The 19,084-nt window shown below is 36.6% G+C and overlaps 1 protein-coding gene across 1 annotated transcript; it reads left to right on the top strand.

Moving 5' to 3' along the window:
- The first annotated feature begins 294 nt into the window (after window positions 1-294).
- On the top strand, window positions 295-18,363 carry LOC146462252 (cytoplasmic polyadenylation element-binding protein 2-like). The gene is made up of 9 exons (XM_085085731.1): window positions 295-1,606; window positions 2,113-2,194; window positions 8,922-8,966; window positions 10,624-10,743; window positions 11,338-11,427; window positions 11,747-11,865; window positions 12,236-12,437; window positions 12,732-12,826; window positions 13,358-18,363. The coding sequence occupies exons 1-9, from the start codon at window positions 749-751 to the stop codon at window positions 13,580-13,582; spliced, it is 1,836 nt and encodes a 611-aa protein (XP_084941857.1). The 5' UTR covers window positions 295-748; the 3' UTR covers window positions 13,583-18,363.
- The last annotated feature ends 721 nt before the right edge of the window (window positions 18,364-19,084 follow it).

Below are 19,084 nucleotides of genomic sequence, written 5' to 3'. Positions count from 1 at the left end.
TGTCGAGAATATTTTGAAATCAACATAAAAAAAATAAGAATGCTTTAAAAGGACTTAGCAAGAGCACCGCATCCTTTATAACGCAAAACGATGAATGAACAATGGCTTTCTTTTACCCGCCGTGTGTAAATACATATAGGCACGAGTCGTTCCTTTGTAATGATTATGACCATTAGAAAAAGGCGTCTATTCATTCGTTGGTGAATATTCACAGCCATCTAGACCACGTGCAAACTGGGAAACAAAAACTTATTCATGACGATTACCGCGTAGCGCGATTGTCGCAAAAAGCGATATCGCATCCATTTGGCTTAAAAACCTCCAAGTCTTATTTACAGTTTTAATTGTTTACGCTGGCGAGGAATCTTCCGCTAGCATTTCGGTGTTCTGCGCACAGGATGTGTTTTGTCAAAACGCCACAAGGCCTTTGAAAGCGCCTCGCATTCAATATTCTTTCGTAAGGGCGGAAAATCGTATTTTTCTCTTCAGGTCAAATCAAACATCACCGTTGTCAAAAACATATCAGAAATGCGAGCTCGATCGTTGAATCTGATTTCATATGATCATTATTAATTTTCCCATAAGCAGGTAGGACCACGTGATGTGGACCGCAGAACCATTCATCTGACTCGAATCTTGTTGAACTTGACAGAAAAAGCAACGACGTGGCGAGGTGAACACAATAGCACCTGCTGTATACGTAATCCACTAAGGCACTATTTCGCCTTAGCTTCTACAATTCTGGGATATGGCCGATTTTGGCCACACAACAAGATCACTTTCACCAGTCGACTACAATCACAGCGACTCGCGAACGACGTCGCTTTTTTTTCCTGGAAATCTCAAGGAGGAGCACACCGACAACAAAAATATTAAAAACGGTTCGTGTGAAGACTGTTTAGACGATTCGCCGAAATCTAAAGTAATTTCAACGCAGGGAAACACGGCCTTGGAGCAGACAAAACTAAACTTCACGCGGGACTCGGAGAACTCCATGTTTCACGATTTTGCGACTTCGACCACGTTTTGGTCGCCAGCGAGCGTAGAGGATGTTTTCGTGCAGCCCGCAATTCCTCAACCGGTTAACGGCATTCACTTACCAAACACGCCAGTAATAACGCAGCCTCGAAGAATAAATGGGCCAACTAGCATCACATCAACAATGAACCATCAGCCGAGGAGACCAGTTCCTCATAACTCACCGTTTATAACGCAAAGCAAATCAATGCCGACTATTACTAGTCTAGGGGGATGGAATCAACAAACTCCGCAATCCATTTCAGGCTGGCCATCACAACAACACAACTCCTGGGGAAGTCGGCATTCAAACCATGCCATGAACGCAATAAATTTCCCACATGGACGAAGCTCCCGGCCATCTTCGTTAACCATACCAAGCTCCTCGCGGATGAGGAATCACCGGCCTAACCATTCGTTTGGCCCTGCGTCAAGATCGGCCATATCCACACAGAGCATAACACAAGGTTTACAAAGCCTTAGCTTGACTCGGCAGCCAGTGGATGGAACGATTTTAGACGATATTCCCAGTCTTGGAAACTCACATGGCCAAAATAGTGAGCTTTCAAACTCACTTTATTCTTACCAGGTAAAGTCAAATGCACCTTAGACGAAAATAAGCTTTCTTTGGCGTTTATTTTGCGCGAAAAGTCTTGTACAAAAGAACAGCTCCACGATGATTTCTTTCCCCAATTCGCTCGAAAACCAATTTTCCAAATTGTAGATTATTTGTTCGTGTCAAAACAACACAAAAGATAACTTCCTACAATTCTAGTCAACAATATTTTGCGTATGTATTTTTTATTTTTTAATTTTGTAAATCGGAGATGTCTGTTAAAAACATACAATGTTTTGCCTTAAAAATTGTAGGGAGATGTGCAACATAAAATGATAAATACGGATTCGCAATCAATAATGTTTTCCTCCTTCTTTCGCCGATACCATACATAAATTAATGACGGAAAAATTGGCCAAAAGGTACAGCTGCTTCTAAATTAAGCCTTAATAAAACTGGAAATTTAGGGAAATTTTCAAAGCTTTGTAGATCGTAAACTTTCATCGCTAATGCTTCTTTTGTCTTCTCTCTCTATTCAGGATTCAATGAAATTCCCGTCGCTGGAAACACGCTTGCTCGATATAATTCGTTCCCCGTCGGATCCACCAGATAACTTAAGCGGTTAGTATGATCTTTTATTACAAAATAAAATGTTTTCTCTGACGGAAAGAAAGAAGAAATCTAGACAATTGATCAAGGCACTAACTCAAAAGTAACCTGACCATTGTAAACTCTGTGTTGTTTTACCGCGCCAATAAAAGTAGTATTTTGTTTTCAGAAATTGTGTACGGTTGTATGCAAATATGGACCACTTCTTTAAGATCTTTTCGTTTTAGACAGTTTCTAAGGGAAATTTCCCCATCTGAGAGTTATGCATTCTTACTGTTGCACAAATTTACTATCGTGATAAATAGTGATGTATAAAATTTTGAGAGTATTTCTTTTTGAACCTACGTTTATTTCTTGCTTGAAAATTTAATAGTTAGCAACTAAATGAAGTAAGGATATGGTAAAATGTTGCATTCACCATGAATTTGTCTCACCAGTCACCTGCGCAAGCCGCCATGGCTTTTTAAATTTTTAATAAGTTTACCAAAATGGCTAGAAGCAAGAATATTTGACTCGCTTTTAGCAAAGCTTCCATTTTGGAAGCTGGCTTCATTTTCAAGTTTTCAGTCTCAGGATGTTAATGGCCACGTTGAACAGAATGTGTCTGCTTCGCTAACTAGTGAACGTTTAAATACTAGGAGGAGGGAAGATTTCTTTTTTGTTTGGACTAGACCAAAACCACAGAAATGGCGGGCTGATACAACCTTTTGCGAAGCTTTCAAAACAAGTGAATTCAACAGTGTAATTTAGCAGTGAACCTAAGTAATATCTCTATAGTTCAAAAATACGCCTCAGGAACAATGCATTTGTCTTGCTGTCTTTCCAAGGTGCTATACCGGCAATAACGATGAAGTACCCCATTAAGCTGACAAAATTTTCAAGGAAGGAAAACGTGAAATTATCTCTATTTTTAATTCTCTCAAAGTCACTTCTCTGGTGGTCAAAATTAGGCGCTTTCACACTAGTGAAAGCGCTTTTTAATGCCAAGAAAGCATAATTTAATACCAAACCCGAATTTAACTTTAAATTCGTATGGTTCTTTGAATGAATTGCCCTTTATTTTTGAATTGTGATATTTTTAAGCTTCGTACAATAAGGGATGTTATGATCGCCTCGCAGATCGTCAAGAATATTACTGATAAGGGACCATTCACGACAAAAACGTCCCTTGTTCCCTTCGTTCCTTACTGAAAAGCGTTTTACTAAGACTATACACGACTATATTTGGAACATTCCCCTTCAAAAACAGTTCACGAATAGTGTTTCGTAAAGTAACTTGCTATCTTCAGATTTGTGCAAATTATTGAGATTGCTGGCGTTCATACACTCTGTTCAGTTGATCACACAACGCCAGAAAAGCTCTGATTTTAATTATCAGAAAAAATAATGACCAAAAATAGTGACCTTATCATATTCACCTAAATAATTCTTACAGAGATCAATTCATGGACAGACGATATAATGTATTGGGGTTTGAATAAGAAGGAAACATTTTGCGTAATTATTATACCTGAAAAAGGAGGATAATAGAATAACAGTTTGAACAGAAGTAATGGTGATAACTCGGGTCTGAGGAAGCGATTCGTGAAATTCATAGACGTATTAAACTACAAAAATTCAGTTTTCCTTACTTTGCTGTTTTCTTTTGGCTTATAGAACACTTCTACATAAAGTAAAAAGATTTCGCTTTGACCATAGAACATGTCTGTAGAAGTAAGCGTAATTTTTGGTTTGCGTAAGTCTGTATTTGATCGCAATCTCCCAGTTCAGACAAAAGCTGGTCTTGATGCGAAAATAAAAATTAAAAGAAAAAAACCATAGACGGCACTTGATTACGTTGGTGAAATACGACAAACCATTTATTTGGCTGGTTTTTAACCGAAACAAGTGACCAAAAATCTTTCATTAAAAATCTGAAAAGAAAAAGGTCAATAGAATAGGATTTCGTAACAAACGCCAACGCATTTTCACTTGAGAAGAAAAACACGGAATCAGTAATGGTAGTTTTTTCCGCATGGTGTCCACTTTACATGCAAGGTAAAAGCTCCAAGACCAAACAACACTTCAAAGATAAATTATTTCAATTTCAGAATGTAGGATTACAAAAAGAGCGGATAGCAGGAATTGAGGTTTTGAGAGAAATAAACAAAACAGAACCTATTTAGAATTGAGCGGATCTTCTACGTCATAAGTTTATGGTAAACTCTTAAGAATGATTTTTGTTAGAAATTAATTTCTTGGGCAAGAAAGCTCGATTTAACAAAAAAAGGAAAGCTTTGAATTCCAAACAACTTGCACCATAAGCCTAGGGAAAATTTATTGGACTCAGTTGAACTTTTGATGAAGAAAAGCTGAAGAAAATAAGATAAATATTCGGGCCGACAATATTGTTATTGTCGACCTGACCCTTTTTGAGGGCCTTTCGCTGTTCGCCCAGTTTTGAACTTTGCTTTCTATCATAGTCGGCTAAGTTACATTTTTTTGTTAATTTATCGCTGGAAATTGTGGCGGTAGATTTTGTTTTGTTTTGGTCAGAAAATTCGACGACTTTTGAGTCAAAGCAGACGCTAAAATGCGAGGAGACCCTTTAACGACTGTATCTGAGTCAAATGATAACATTTTGTATGAATGCCGCTGCGGTATAAAATGAGGGCAGAAATGCTTTAATAATAAAAACAGTGTAGTTATATTTCATTTAGAATTCGCTCCTGTGAGGCGCTCTAGCTCAATAAGGTATCTTCCCGACCAGTAAAGCGATTATTAACATTTTGCTTCTGTTTTGGGGGAAGACCTTTGGCCATAAGACCACAAGCTGCGTTTGGAGCGAAGGGAGCAAAACATCTGTATGAATATTACACTAAAAACATGTCAAAATTAATGTTAATTAGAAATTGACTTTAAAATTCCCTGCTCTGGTTGATCAGGAAAACAAAAATAGGCAAGGAGCATAGCAGCTGAAGGAAGCAAGTTGATGGCAGTGCCAGTCAACGAATTTCAAAAAATATTTTACAAAAAAACCTAACGAGGTGTGCTAGCCGAATTTCCGGAGAAGCCACTGAAATGGCGGGACGTGAAGGAAGCCGAACAACTCACAGGAGACATTTGATGGGTTTTCTACTGAAATACACAGCATTTAGTTGTTCATTTGCACTAAAAAATTCAGAATGGATGAGCGCGTTCAATTTTGCCAGCGTGATAGCACTGACTAATGTAAATTTATCAGAACAATTAACTTGGAATTCCAACCGAGCCGCAAAAAAATTGCCACTCGTAGCAGTTTTTCCTCAAATATTAAAATAGCATGTATTGATTTGTATGCCTTTCATTAGTCAGAAACTTTCTTTTGAGATTCTCTTAGAAATTTTTAATGGAGTAAAACCATCTTCTGAATGCTTTCATTTAGGACCAAACAGAACCGTGAAAATTCAATTTAGCTTTCTTTTGGGAGAAATCTAAATAGGCTCCGTAATTTCGTTCCAGACTGTACACTAACAGCATTTAGCGATGCATTGTCCTAAAAACACTTTTACTCCATTAAAACCGGGTTTCGCTAGACTGAATTTCAAATGCATATCTATTATTGAACTGAAAAGGAAAATTAAAAACATGGCATAAATAAACCTTAATTTCGAAAGACATTGAACACTGTCATCTTGCGAAACACACCACCTAAAGTTTAGTGTTGGTGTTATTAATTTTTAGAAACAAATTATGCTCGAGGAAGACACTTTACTGACTACAAAACTATATTGGTTTTTGAAATTCAATGTTCAAATCAACCTGTTTTCAGTCATAACATTTACAGTTTACAGAGAAAAGGAAATATTCCTTGGTTACGTATAATTCAGGGAAAAAATAAATATGAGTGATTGCGTCTAAGAAATTTATTAAAGTAAATGATTATCGTGGCAGAGACAAGAAAAACGCTAGTAATTCATTAGCCATAAAAATCATCATTGTCAGTTTCTCGTCGAGAGTAGACTTTAAAGTAAAGGTTTTCCATTACAAAGCCATTCACCAAAAACCAAACAAACTTTGGTCTCCATTTCACTTTACAGAGGCATTAACCTATAACGTCAGCTTCGGTGTTTTTAATTTCCCTTCCGATCGACCATTAAAAAGACGTGGAAATATTATTTGTTCAATTATGTCCATAATTTTTTTCAGCAAATTACTCGGCCTGAAAGTCTCTGGAAATTGAAGTCTTCTGTTCGAAGCTCATTCAAGGCGATGTAGCCCGACCTGATTACATTTGCATGGTTTACGAGCCAGGAAAGCACTTTCTTAGTTTTAGTGATCGAATGAGTGAAGAGTTACTGAGTATTAACTTGGAATAAAATTTGCTATATCATATTATGCAGTCAGAGGCCATTGAAATTACAGTTGACTTTCAATTCACATGTAAAGTAGGATCAAGATTAAGTGTATTCAATAAAAATCGGTGACGAACAGATTGTATGAAAATAAAAAACACCATTAATCACCGTCAGTAGAGGTAAAGATTTCAAACCTATGAAAAAATTAATGTTTTGCCTTGAGCTGAGCAGATAAACAAAATCTAAAATTCATGGCGATATAACGTAGTATTTTGCAGCTACATAAAATGTTTAATTTGATGTAACGACAAAAAACAAATGAACTCTCTCCACGAAAGAAACCTTTCACCATGTCATACAAGAAAAGGAAAAATATTTTTTACGTTCAGTATATTTCAAAAATACGCGAACGACCGGCAGGTCTTATGAAATCCTGCTCCTATGGCACTCCAACAGGGTTCCTCTAAATCTATCAGCACCGCCAAAAATTCGACGTAAGCACTGTCTGGACACGGTATAATTTATCTATGAACTCTTTGAGGTGATATTCGCGCCTTTAAATTCTAATGAGAACTCTTAAGTAGGTCAATATGTACCAGATAAATTTCCCAGCATGCTGTGAAATGTCGTTCGTTAGGAATCGCATATTACTTTTAATTAGGAAACGAAGAAATTTTCCTTTTCCAAAGGAATTATTTTTTCAGGAAGGAAATCTTTGCGATAGTTAAAGATCCCATCAAAATACTGAAAAGTCATGCAAGGAACAATGTTCTTATCAAACGCTATTGCAGCAATTTAGATCAGAAAATTTAAAAGGAACAAATGAATACGCAAAAAGATGAGACATAACATCCTGTCTTACACAGGGTTTGGCTAAAAACAAAAAATAATATTCAAATAGTTTTAAAAATTTTGCCGTGAAAACAGAAATTGAGTGTGAGAGATTGAGAAAATGTGGAGTGCGGAAAAAGGACGAGTCAAAATAAAATATCTTTGCTAATCCACCATTTTGATCAAACATTCAGACCAGTCATACAGCGACGAAAATGTGTTATCTTTGACTTTGCCGAGAAAATGCCTTATCATAAACTGATGGCTCTATTTTCGCCGCTTGTTCTTCCGCTAGAACTGCGAGAAAGCCTCAATATCCGGAAAAATCTCTTCAGCTCTTTAGATCCACGAATTTTCCACCGAGCAAATTACCAAGAGGTAGATATGAAAGTGTTGTTAGTTGAATAAGTCATATATGCAAAATAACGTCTAAGATTGATTGTAACAGGAAATTCCCTAGACCTGGCTTTGATAATTGAATCGGCAAAGTGTCACAAGAGGTGTTTGTTCCTGTATAGACGCTGAAAGATCTAAATACCCCTTCAAAAGTTTTCTTTCTTTCAAACAAAGCCCAATTTATTTTCCCAATTCTGCAGCATTTTCGCATGTTAGAGCGTGTACGATCGTAAACAGAGAACAAAAAGCGAGGTCGATTATCTCGGGAAATAAAAATAGGCTTGTGAGGTGTGGCGTTAGCTCTACGCTGAGAGCTGTTTCTTTGTGGAAATTACCAAAGCTAGGATGTAGACAGCCGGAGGCCTTAATCACGTTCAGGAGACAGGGAAAGACTACTATACAAAAATGTTATCATCTTGGATTAACAGTTAGAAGAACAGGCCAATATACAGGCTTATATTGCTTTGCTTTTGCTAAGAAGGCTCGGATATTTGTTTTTATTGGGGGGGGGGGGGGGGGAAGAAAGGAGTTTTCTGATGGTATTCAGTATACATTTTCTCAAAACAGAGTTTGTAAAGTACTTAGCCGTGTGACACGGGCAAATATCTACTGATGAATAAAGATGCAAGTGTTTTTTGAGTTCCTATTGGACGGCGATCATAGTAAATGTATGTTCATTTTCCCATATGAGAAATTTGTTTAACTTATAGCACGTGACTGTTCGTTCAACCAATAGAATGTTATCGGCTGCAATTGATGATACGTTTTATCTATCTTGTTGTCGCTCGTCTCAGAAAATCACTTAGAAAGCTGCGTCTAAGAAATCCTGCCTTATTCTCTGCCTAATATATTATTCGCAACTGAAACAGAGAACACAGAATGGATATATTTGGTCGTTTAAAAAGCCAGTACTCACGCGTTAACGCTCATATCAGAAAAACGATTTGTATTTACGAAGCTTTGTTAAGCGGAAATACAAAAAATAAAGATCAATAAAGAGACATGTTTGCGTCTTGAAAGCTGGTGACTTTTTCGTCCGCCAACATCTGTGATTACTGAGCCAATTTTTCGTTCGGCAAAGCAATGTCGATTGCCCAAGACGTAGACAAATATACAGACCGAGGACATTTGTGACATGTGATTTATCAGACTCGGAAACCAAGGGTAATGACTTCTTTTTTAATTTGCAATTTCAGCTTTTAAATATCATCTGCAGAAGAAAGGACTCTCCCACGCAGGAGGTAAATAAATGAATTATTCCATTTTTAACAGCACATAGATACGGGTATGGTGCCGCAACCAATTCACTTAGAGTGAATGGAAATGGAAAACCCACGCAGGGAAGGAAACAAAGAAACCTTGCAAAGAAATAAGAACTTATTTGCTTAAAATAGGATCATTTCAAGATGTTGTCGACAAGATAACTCATATCTGAAATTTAAAATAAAAGAGGATACAAAAACAGGCTGTTATTATCGAACAAACACGGCCATTCTATATCATGTCGAAATCAGAGTTCTGATTGATTCATTCGGACAATGCTATCTAAATCATGGCCGGGGAAGGCGAGTGATCAATCTATTCGCACTCTCATAGCCAGTCAAATTCAAGTAAATTAAAGCGAGTCTAGCTTGATGAAATCCTTAAGTGAAACCATTTACATCAGGAAAGATTTTCTGATTGTGCTTGGACCACCTAGAGGTGGTGGTCTAACTTTTCAATCTTTCGAAGAAATTCGAACGAATCGTTCTAACCAAAGCTAATGAGGAATAGATTTCGCAGTGTTTTTTTTTTATTAAACTATTCTGTCTTTCATTCGCATCCACTGATGAGCGAAAGTGGTTAAGCTCTGTCTCAGTGGACTAAAGGTAGGTGCTTCACCAACGCCTCGTAAAATTATTTTTACGTGATTCGCGATAAGGCTGAAAATTCCCTGCCTTGACAAATGATTCCTTTTCTCTTTACGCGGAAGTCTTCTTTTTTTCCTTTATAGAAAGGTAAAAAGTTGGGCAGGTGAAAATCGTGCTGTCCAAACTTCTATTTTTGGATGAAAAAGAAAGCATCAGAAAAGGCAATTTTTTAAACATAATTTAACATTACATCCGTTTCCTGGGTTTAGATGAAATGAAATGAAATGAAATGGTTCCTCAGTTATAGAACAACAAAAAAATTACACGAGTTGGCCTCCCCCACTGATCTAAAAATACCAACAAAGGTGATGGAAATTACTCGAGAAAACAACGATAGCAGAATAAATTCCAAATTGTCTGTTAATGCCACTTAATGAGAAAACAGAAGCTGATCAGAAGAAAGTATCGAAGGGCGCAGATGTCGTTGAAACGAAACTACAACACGTTAAAATGTCTTATTGCGGGGAATGTTTACGACTTGAAGTTTTAAGCGATTATGAAAGGAGAAAATTTAGTGTTCATTAAAAGGAAACCGCTAGGCGATATTAAAATTTTCAAGGCCACTACAAGTAATCACTGGATAAGTGCCAACAAATATCGCTGTTTAAAGGTGAAAATGTAATCGTCGCAAAGAAAGGCATTTGCAATGTACGCACCAGTTAACCTAAACGAGTTTAAACCAGTAGAAGACATTCAGCTATGAGTAAAAGTCATTCAGATAAGATACATGCCATAAAGCATACAATTACTGGGGCGACCATGCCAGATAGCAGAATTTTCCATTATTGCCGACTGCTTAAATTACCATTAGCAAATATTCTTTGGTATGGCCCATAACAAGCGTGTCCTATCCATTTTCCCATCTTATTTCATCCTTGAACTATCGATTACTAATTTAAATAGCACGTAGTACTTCTTTCTTTGATAAGAGAGAACGACAGCACGTTGTTAAATGATTTCTAACTGTTTGCGTTTCTTCTCTGCACAGATCAAATCGTTCCTTCAATATGGTCGCTTAACTGTTCTCCCACTTCAGAGTTGCCTGATCATATTGAACGGTATTCTCGGAAAGTGTTTGTTGGAGGTCTGCCTCCGGACATTGACGAAGGTAAGCTACACAATACGTTTTGCAAGTGATTTTAAATCTATCACAAAAAGACGCACAAAATACGAGAGGTGTCACAGTATGGACCGGAACGAAAACCAGACGGAGTCGTCAGTTGATGATACAACTTATACTTGTATTACTAAAATATTTCCAAGTTTGCTCGGGGTTAATCTAGACCCAAGCTCTTTTGGCCTCTTTTGAAGTTTTCAAGTGTGCTATAAGAAGGTGAATATCAATGATATTGTATCGATTTGTCGCAGTCACTGTTATAGTAAAAGGCTTTGTTGATACTATAAAGCGTCTGAATATAAACTCATCCCAAAATAGCCCCCCCTCCCCCCCCCAAAAAAAAAAAATTTACAAGTGACACAAAAGCATTTTTCCAATAATAAGTCTTTTTATTGTCAAGCCCCCACCCCTCTCCTCCGCTCCCCGATAAGATAAGACAGGCTTCGGAAAAGGTCCTTCAAATGCATGTTAGCTCATGGCTCGTGTTCGAACGTTCACGGTATTCATGCATGGACGCAGATACAGATATTTTATATGATAGTATTCCAAGCCAGTATTCACAGTGAACGATGTTTTTATTTGTAGATGAGATCCACGCCAGCTTCTGTCGGTTTGGAAGTTTAACTGTTGACTGGCCTCACAAGGCTGAAAGCAAGTCTTACTTTCCACCCAAAGGTAAGTTCACTTCACATTACACAGCTGAACCTTAAACGAAGCTCGTCCATGATATTAGCGAGACACAAAAGCATGGGAAAACACAAGAGCAGAAAAAAAAGGGAAAGGAGAATTATTGAAACAGAGTTGCACACTACCTTCATCAACCGTTGAATGCATAATTTTAATCACTTAAGATAATATGACTTTCAAGTTCTGTATTCTGTAGTACCAGGAATGATGCCAACACCTCCATTTATCATAGTATCTTGTCATCCATCTCATCGTTCTAGCTAAAATTGCTTCTTTTTAACAAAAAAAGTTTTCTATTTTCCTTCAGGCTACGCTTTCCTGTTGTACCTGGAGGAACAATCGGTTCAAAAACTCATTGACGCCTGTTTCCATCAAGATGAAAAGTTGTACCTGTGCGTGTCCAGTCCCACAATCAAGGATAAGCCAGTAAGTTATCTACTCTTCTTTGGTACGTTGATCTCACCTTACTCACATTTATTTGAGACTATGATCGACGCGTTTCTTTATTTTGAGCGTTTTTCTAGCTCTGTGATTGGCTCATACATTTTTTACAGTGTGTTCTAACTAATCTGAATTGACAGGTATCGTTCACTCACCCAATCAACCGCTGCATTGAAATGAACAGCATTTTAGATGGAATTTATTCCGCGCTCTTCACCAGTTACCAATTTCATTGCTATACTTTTTACTTTAGTTGTATTAAATGACTAAAAGACCTCTTACCCACTGCGAAGCGTGTGTGAGCTACACAAACAAATTCAAACGATGTTGCTTCTTTTCCCCATCTCAACTCCAGGTTCAGATCAGACCTTGGAACCTAAATGACTCTGATTTTGTGATGGACGATTCCCACCCTCTGGATCCAAGGAAGACGATTTTCGTGGGTGGAGTGCCACGCCCGCTGAGGGCGATAGAACTGGCCATGATTATGGATCGGCTGTATGGAGGAGTGTGCTATGCTGGGATAGATGTGGATCCTGAACTCAAATACCCCAAAGGTATAAGATTTACCTTGATCATAATGAGGCATTCTTGGAAATATTTGATAGCTCATAATGTAGTTTCCAATTGTTGAAAAACTACAAATAGCGCAACTCGATCATATGAATAATTGATTGTTTTACCTTACTCGTTAGTCAGCTTTTAAAATTTTATTGTGAAAGATTGAAATTGCTTTAAGCATCTCAATTCTTTAAACCGACAGCTAAAATAAAAATGACGTACATTCTAGTTCAGTATGGCTGCCAATTGATTGAAAGCCTTGACACGTTATGAAATATTTCTCTTTCAAGGGGCTGGTCGAGTGGCGTTTTCCAACCAACAAAGTTACATCGCTGCAATCAGCGCCAGATTTGTGCAGCTTCAGCATGGAGACATCGATAAAAGGGTAAGTTGTTATGACGTTAATACGAACGTAAATTGATCGCTACCCTATCAGAAAACACACTTAAATCTGCCAGACAACGTTTCCGATTTTGCCAAATCTGATGACATGTCGTTCCAAGTAGTGAATAATCAGTGACTTGTTGATTGCTTTGATTGCTGCGCACCACAAACAGCGGATTTTCCAGTAAAGTTACTTGTTACGTGCAAATCATAAGCGATCTGATCAATCATGACGCAAACGCTTTATGGCCAATCTTTGAGCTGCAAGGCCAAAACGCAATTTTTACCAGTAAAAAAAAAATGTGCATTAAAGAATCAAGTTCATTCAGTATTTTTTAATTTGCCCCACCTTATAAAGCTCACTCTGATCTAAGTGGTTGTCTGTATGGTTTTAATCTTGCTACAGTTACTGGGAATTCTCCCAACTGCACATACGACTTTCACAAACTACACCAAGATAATTTGTTTCCTTGATGGTCACCAAAATGTCCAGTGGTATATTTCTACTTGGTTAATCTAATATTATATCTAGGTTGAAGTCAAGCCGTACGTGTTGGATGACCAATTGTGTGACGAGTGTCACGGCGCACGGTGTGCCGGGAAATTCGCGCCATTTTTCTGTGCCAACGTGACGTGCCTGCAGTACTATTGTGAGCAGTGCTGGGCCATCATACACTCCAGAGCAGGCCGGGAATTCCACAAGCCTCTGGTCAAGGAAGGCGCTGACCGACCGAGGACCGTTCCGTTTCGTTGGTAAACAAACAAATACACACTGGTTTTCCCTAGGTTTGTCTTTTTAAGGCGTGCACCATGGCTGGAATGGCTGAGTTGGTTTTTAAGTGTATAGTTGTTAAAAAGTTAAAACGTAGTCCATAGTTTTTCGATAGTTTTCTAGTATGAAGGCAAGCGTGGTATACACTCGGTGCTTCATTAATTAGTGTCCTAGGGGCCACGCCCAATCACATAAAGTTCTTTCGTATTTTCTCTGAACAGAGGTAACAAATCAAAAGGGAAATGGTTTAGTTTTTTCGCGTCTTCTGTTTCAATTTCACCTTCATTTTATCATTTTTTCCCGGTAGCTTGAATAATGTTTCAGCTTGGACTGGATATAGTTAGCTATGGCACAAAAACGTTTTAGTAAAATGTTAGAGGTAACAAAACATTAGCCAGCAAAACAGACATAGTTATCACAATTAAGGAGTCAATTGAATATTGGGTCCTATTATGCTTGAAACCTCTTTATATTATTAACATACACCTCTTTTCTGTGGGATTTTCTTGACGGATTTTGGGAATGCAGAAGGGATAACTCGGATAAAGCGACCAGTTTATTCTAAAGGGTCGTGAAGTGTGGTGTATGAAAAGTTATTCCGGTATGAAGGGAGGCTATTTAAAATGGAGATACTTATATGTTAGAGTTTTCTTAGCGCTAGACTTCAATTTGTAAGTTACAAATTTTTTCAAGCCTTTTTAGCTGGTAAGAGAATTTTAATTTCCCATTCGGTACGGTGAGCATGGAATTTAATTTTTTAGGAGTGAAGTAGATTGGATACATTAAACAAGTAGAGTTATTTATTGAGAGATTTTGACAACAGGATATTTAATATTTAGCGAAATTAGAGAAATGCTGTTTATATTATTACTAGAATTGTACATACTAGCTGATCAGTCAAAATGGATTTCAGCAAAGAACTTGATATAAGTTATATATTTAGCGAAGGCTATTCCTTGTATGCGGTAGGAAAGGACGGTTTTCTCTAAAGGTTTAATTTTATAGAGTGTACAATTGTTTATAACTAAGTTGTCATCGTTGAGGCAGTGTTGAAAGATTGGTCTTTAAAACTGAAAAAAGTTATGAATTGAAGCTCAGAACATCAAAGCTACAGATGAATGCAAAGGAGAGGAACGACAAAACTCCAGAACCGTGTGTTCAATTGGATTACGAATACAACAAAAGTGCAATGCAAATCTTAAATGAAAACATCGTTGCATTGCCAGGAATCGTGAATCACGTTCCACATTTTCCATTTTTTGTTCAAGTTGTTTTAAACAACATGAGATATGTACTAAGAAATAAATTATTGGTTTTTCAAACCATTTATCTTGGTTGGCCTATAAATGCCAAACAGTGAGACAGAAGTAGCAGAACAAAGTATTCCACTTTGGTTTAAGAAGATAACACTGTTACCTTTATCTTTTGTTCAAGAGGTGAGAACTTTTTATAGATTTTATATTTACTGCAGATAATATATGACATAAGTTTAATTTTGAAAGTATTTAGTTTTAGTAAGATGAATAAATCTGTTTGTGGAATATCGGCGATTTGTACAATTTGCGGATTGCTTGTTTGCGTGGCAGATAATTTTCTCCAGAAAAAGAAACGCGCATTGTTTGTAACTTTCACGTTTAAACCAGATAATCTTTTATTTTTCTAACTTTTTGGTGGATGTTATTCTATTCAATTCACAGTCCTAATTTGGTACGTCACGCAATGACTCCTCCGCGAAGACAATCGTTGCGTGACAAACCAAATAAGGACTACAAACCTATTTAACGTTTTCCAAAAACGTCGGTTTAGAATGCAAATCTTGCGGTTTTGCTTCCGTCTTTCCTACTATTTTTGTTTTGTACATAACAAATTATTCGAGCACAATTTATAAACTTTTCTCGATATTTCAGCATCAATTGGCAGCAGGAAATGGCTTTTTACAACAACTTTTGATTGCTCAAAGGAGTCTTTCACAAAACAGGAAGAAGGATATTATTCATTGGTATTTGCTTGTGAATAGAGACTTTATTTTTGAAGGAAAAGTCAATTCTTGAGTTAAGGAAATTTCTTACGTAAAATTTAGTACTAACTTCAAAATATTTTGGTCAAGCTTCAGTTAAAAGCTTTCAAAAGGATTTGATAAACTTTTTAAGAATTTCCATTCACTTTTTATAACATTAATGTATTTTCCTTCGTAATAACTGTATAAGAAACGTTATCTGTTACGCAAACAAGAATTCTGAATCGTAACATGTATTTTATTGCAAGTTACAAATTATTTCCACCCCGTACAAATAAATGGTAATATTTTTTTCACTTTATTTATGCATTTTAAAGAAGCGTTCATGAGGAAAATTCATGAAAATTAGTATTGGCAGATCTTCAAAGTTACTCGCCGTAGCCTCATGCATTATAATTTGAGGAAGAATATACTGCTCAGTTAACGACTGAATGGACTTTCAATGACCAAATGGTTTGCGAAATATTTGATTGTTCCTCAGAAAAGAGGAAAAATGTAGAAACTCTTTGCATAATCTATCATCGACTTGTTCAAGGTCCAAATTGTATGTTAGCCAGCCGTGTAATTTTGAAAACTTAACTGAAAATTGTTAAGAATCTGTCTATTATAGCAACCAACAACAGCAAGAAAAAAAAGAAACAGCAATATAAACACAAAAAAGTACAAATTAATGGTTTTCTTATAACATCTTCGTAACCGTAAATTACAGAATTTATTGATATCATTGTATTCCTCATATAAGCGACATATGCAGAGTTATTTATAAATCAGCACACTTTGTAAATGACACTTTGTTTGTACTCGGGGATTCGCGTGTAATTGCTACAAGCAAAGGGCTAAAGATATATCTTTTTAATAAAATAACCAAAGTCGTTTCAAAGGAGAGCCTTGTGTAGAGTGGATCGATTATTTTTTTCCTCCAACATAGCATTATTTTTCTTGTATGTTTGTATTGATTCAATTTGCCCTAGACTTATGTTTACGGATAGTCATGTTAATTCTCTTGGCCGCAATGGCAACTCAGCAATAGGGTGATAAAACGCACTAGCAAGCATTAAAACTCTCTCACTGTAAAAACTACTTATTTCCTATTTCACGTAGAATTGAACCCGTATTAACACGTTTAAACACTAACTGTAGTTACACACTCGTAAATACTAATTAAAGGACACTTAAGTTTAAATAAATGATCAATGGTGTGATTTCAAAGCTATCTAACGGGGTCGTATTTTGTTATAAATGGAAGAACGACTTCGTGAACATTAGTTGCCTTGATGGAAATGTAGTATTACGAATAAGGCAAGCTTTGAAATTTGCACTTTTAAACTAAGTTGCACTGTTTAAAAACTAAAAGCCTCTTATATATTTTAATGCTTTATCATTCGGTTACTTTACTTTCTACCTGTTTGGCGTGCCCCCAGTAATTTGAGGCCCCGTCCACATATACATTCGTATTAATTTCGAAACAAATATTTCCTATCATTTTTTTTATCCCATGCACTTGTGAGCATTAAGAAGCTTGCACGACTTCGTGGGCATGCGCTGGAACGGATTCGGCGTTTTGACGTCATAGGTTGCCAAAACGGCGACAAATTTTTGTTTGCTGAAGAAAACTCACTTCGGAGATTCTCCATCAATATATTTCGTCGTTTAGGTGAGAACAGAATTTGAACTTCAAAACATGTGTACGGGGTCTGCCGCCAAATAAGGACAGTTGTTGAATTTTGTGTCAAAACTCTTTCAATAACTTCTCAGGTTAAAAACTGATTACTGAAACTTTAAGAAAACTGTTTTATAAAACTTAAATCGGGAATGTCTTGTTGGGGGACAAGCATTAAGCACTATTTTAGCTATTTAAGCTGTTTTACTTTTTAAAGACAACTTAAACAACCAAATAACTTTGTTTGACTTTAAAGTGACTAAACTAGCAGTCTAGAAAGAGTCAGATTTTTAACAAAGAAATTGCACTGTTCCTAAAAAGAACTTCTTTTATTTTCGTATCATTTTTGCCTGTTCCTTTGACTTGTTAGCCTTGGTTTAACGGATTGAAGTATTTGAATGAACGAAGAGAAGAGGCCCTGAAAGAAATGTTGGAAAACAACTAAAATCAACAGCTAAATTTAAGAATGAAAAAGACAAATTATTGGAACAGACCATAAAGGATTTTTGTTCACTTTTTTACAACTATTTTCTTAGTTTCAGTATAAACACGTTTCATTGATTTGTTTTAAGATTTTGCATATTTTAATAGCATTTGGAAGTAACCATTTTATGTACCATGGAATCAAAAACGTTACGTCACATATCCACTTATCCTGTATTTACCACTAAAACGCGATTTTAGAAACCGTATCACAGTGCATGCTGGTTTTATAACTGATGGTATTTTCAAAACATATTTTGACTCCTGCAGTATAGATCTTACAGGATTAATAATTATTTTAAGATCTCTTTAATTTTATATTCAAACATTTGTAGCATGTATTAAAGAATTCTTTGTCCCAGGTATCTGTAAATGCATAATTCTGCTACCGCGGCATAAAGTAAATTTTTATAATTGAATATTTTGGTTATATATGGTTAATAGTGGAATAGTAAAAATGATCTTGATAATTGGTAGTAGCAAGGGGCCTCTTTTGACTCCTCAAGTCTACTTTTTTTAGTATTTAGGGCATTTATGTGTGGCAAGTATTGCGACACTTTTTTCCGTAATCCACAAAAGTTCTGAATAAAGTACTTATTGTCTGTGTTTAAGTTTCTGTTGAATTTCTGAAGTAATTTTAAAAATACTAGGATTCGTATTTAAAGAATTAAAACGTCCTTCCAGTATCACCTCCTCGAATAACCGTCACCTAAAAATGCCTTTAAAATTAAACCCAAATTTAAATTAAAATAAAAGTTTGTGAAGATGAAACAAGCCTAAATAAGCATTGCATTGAAGCTCCTAGTCCCTCGAGCTCGTATGACAATAAAGCTGATTTGTCTCCTAAGCTGCATTAAACCTTTGACAACAAGCTAACGATTGAATTATAGTAAAACAATCACCCTAGAAAGCTAAGTGTAATGCATCAGCCGTATCGCCATTTCCAGCAGTGATCATTACCCCCCCCCCCCCTCCCCCACCAACAACACACCCCAAGGCAATTGGATCTTTTGAAAACAAACCGGCAAATGCCCCACGGCAGAGACAAAACAAGCTGTTCAAACGTCCAACATTAGACGCTACTGTTAAAAGAAGAAGTTGATTTCCTCGTTTCTGGTGTTATCTTCATTCTAATAAAAGCTACTGTTCAGGCCAAGTTAAGGCTGCGTTCTATTGACCCCATTCCGGAATAGGAATACATACAATGATGACAAGAAATCCCTCATAAGAGGTTTTTGGAGTTACTGGGGTACAAAATTATCATGTGTCAGCGAAAGTTTGCTGAAATGTTTTTCCAAATGTACTTAAAAAGAGAAAATTAACAGGT

This window comes from Pavona decussata, unplaced genomic scaffold (genome assembly GCF_977016875.1).
Source record: "Pavona decussata unplaced genomic scaffold, jaPavDecu1.1 SCAFFOLD_190, whole genome shotgun sequence".
NCBI lineage: Eukaryota > Metazoa > Cnidaria > Anthozoa > Scleractinia > Agariciidae > Pavona > Pavona decussata.
The sequence above is the reverse complement of the archived record's forward strand: the minus strand, read 5'-3'. Positions and strand labels throughout refer to the sequence as shown.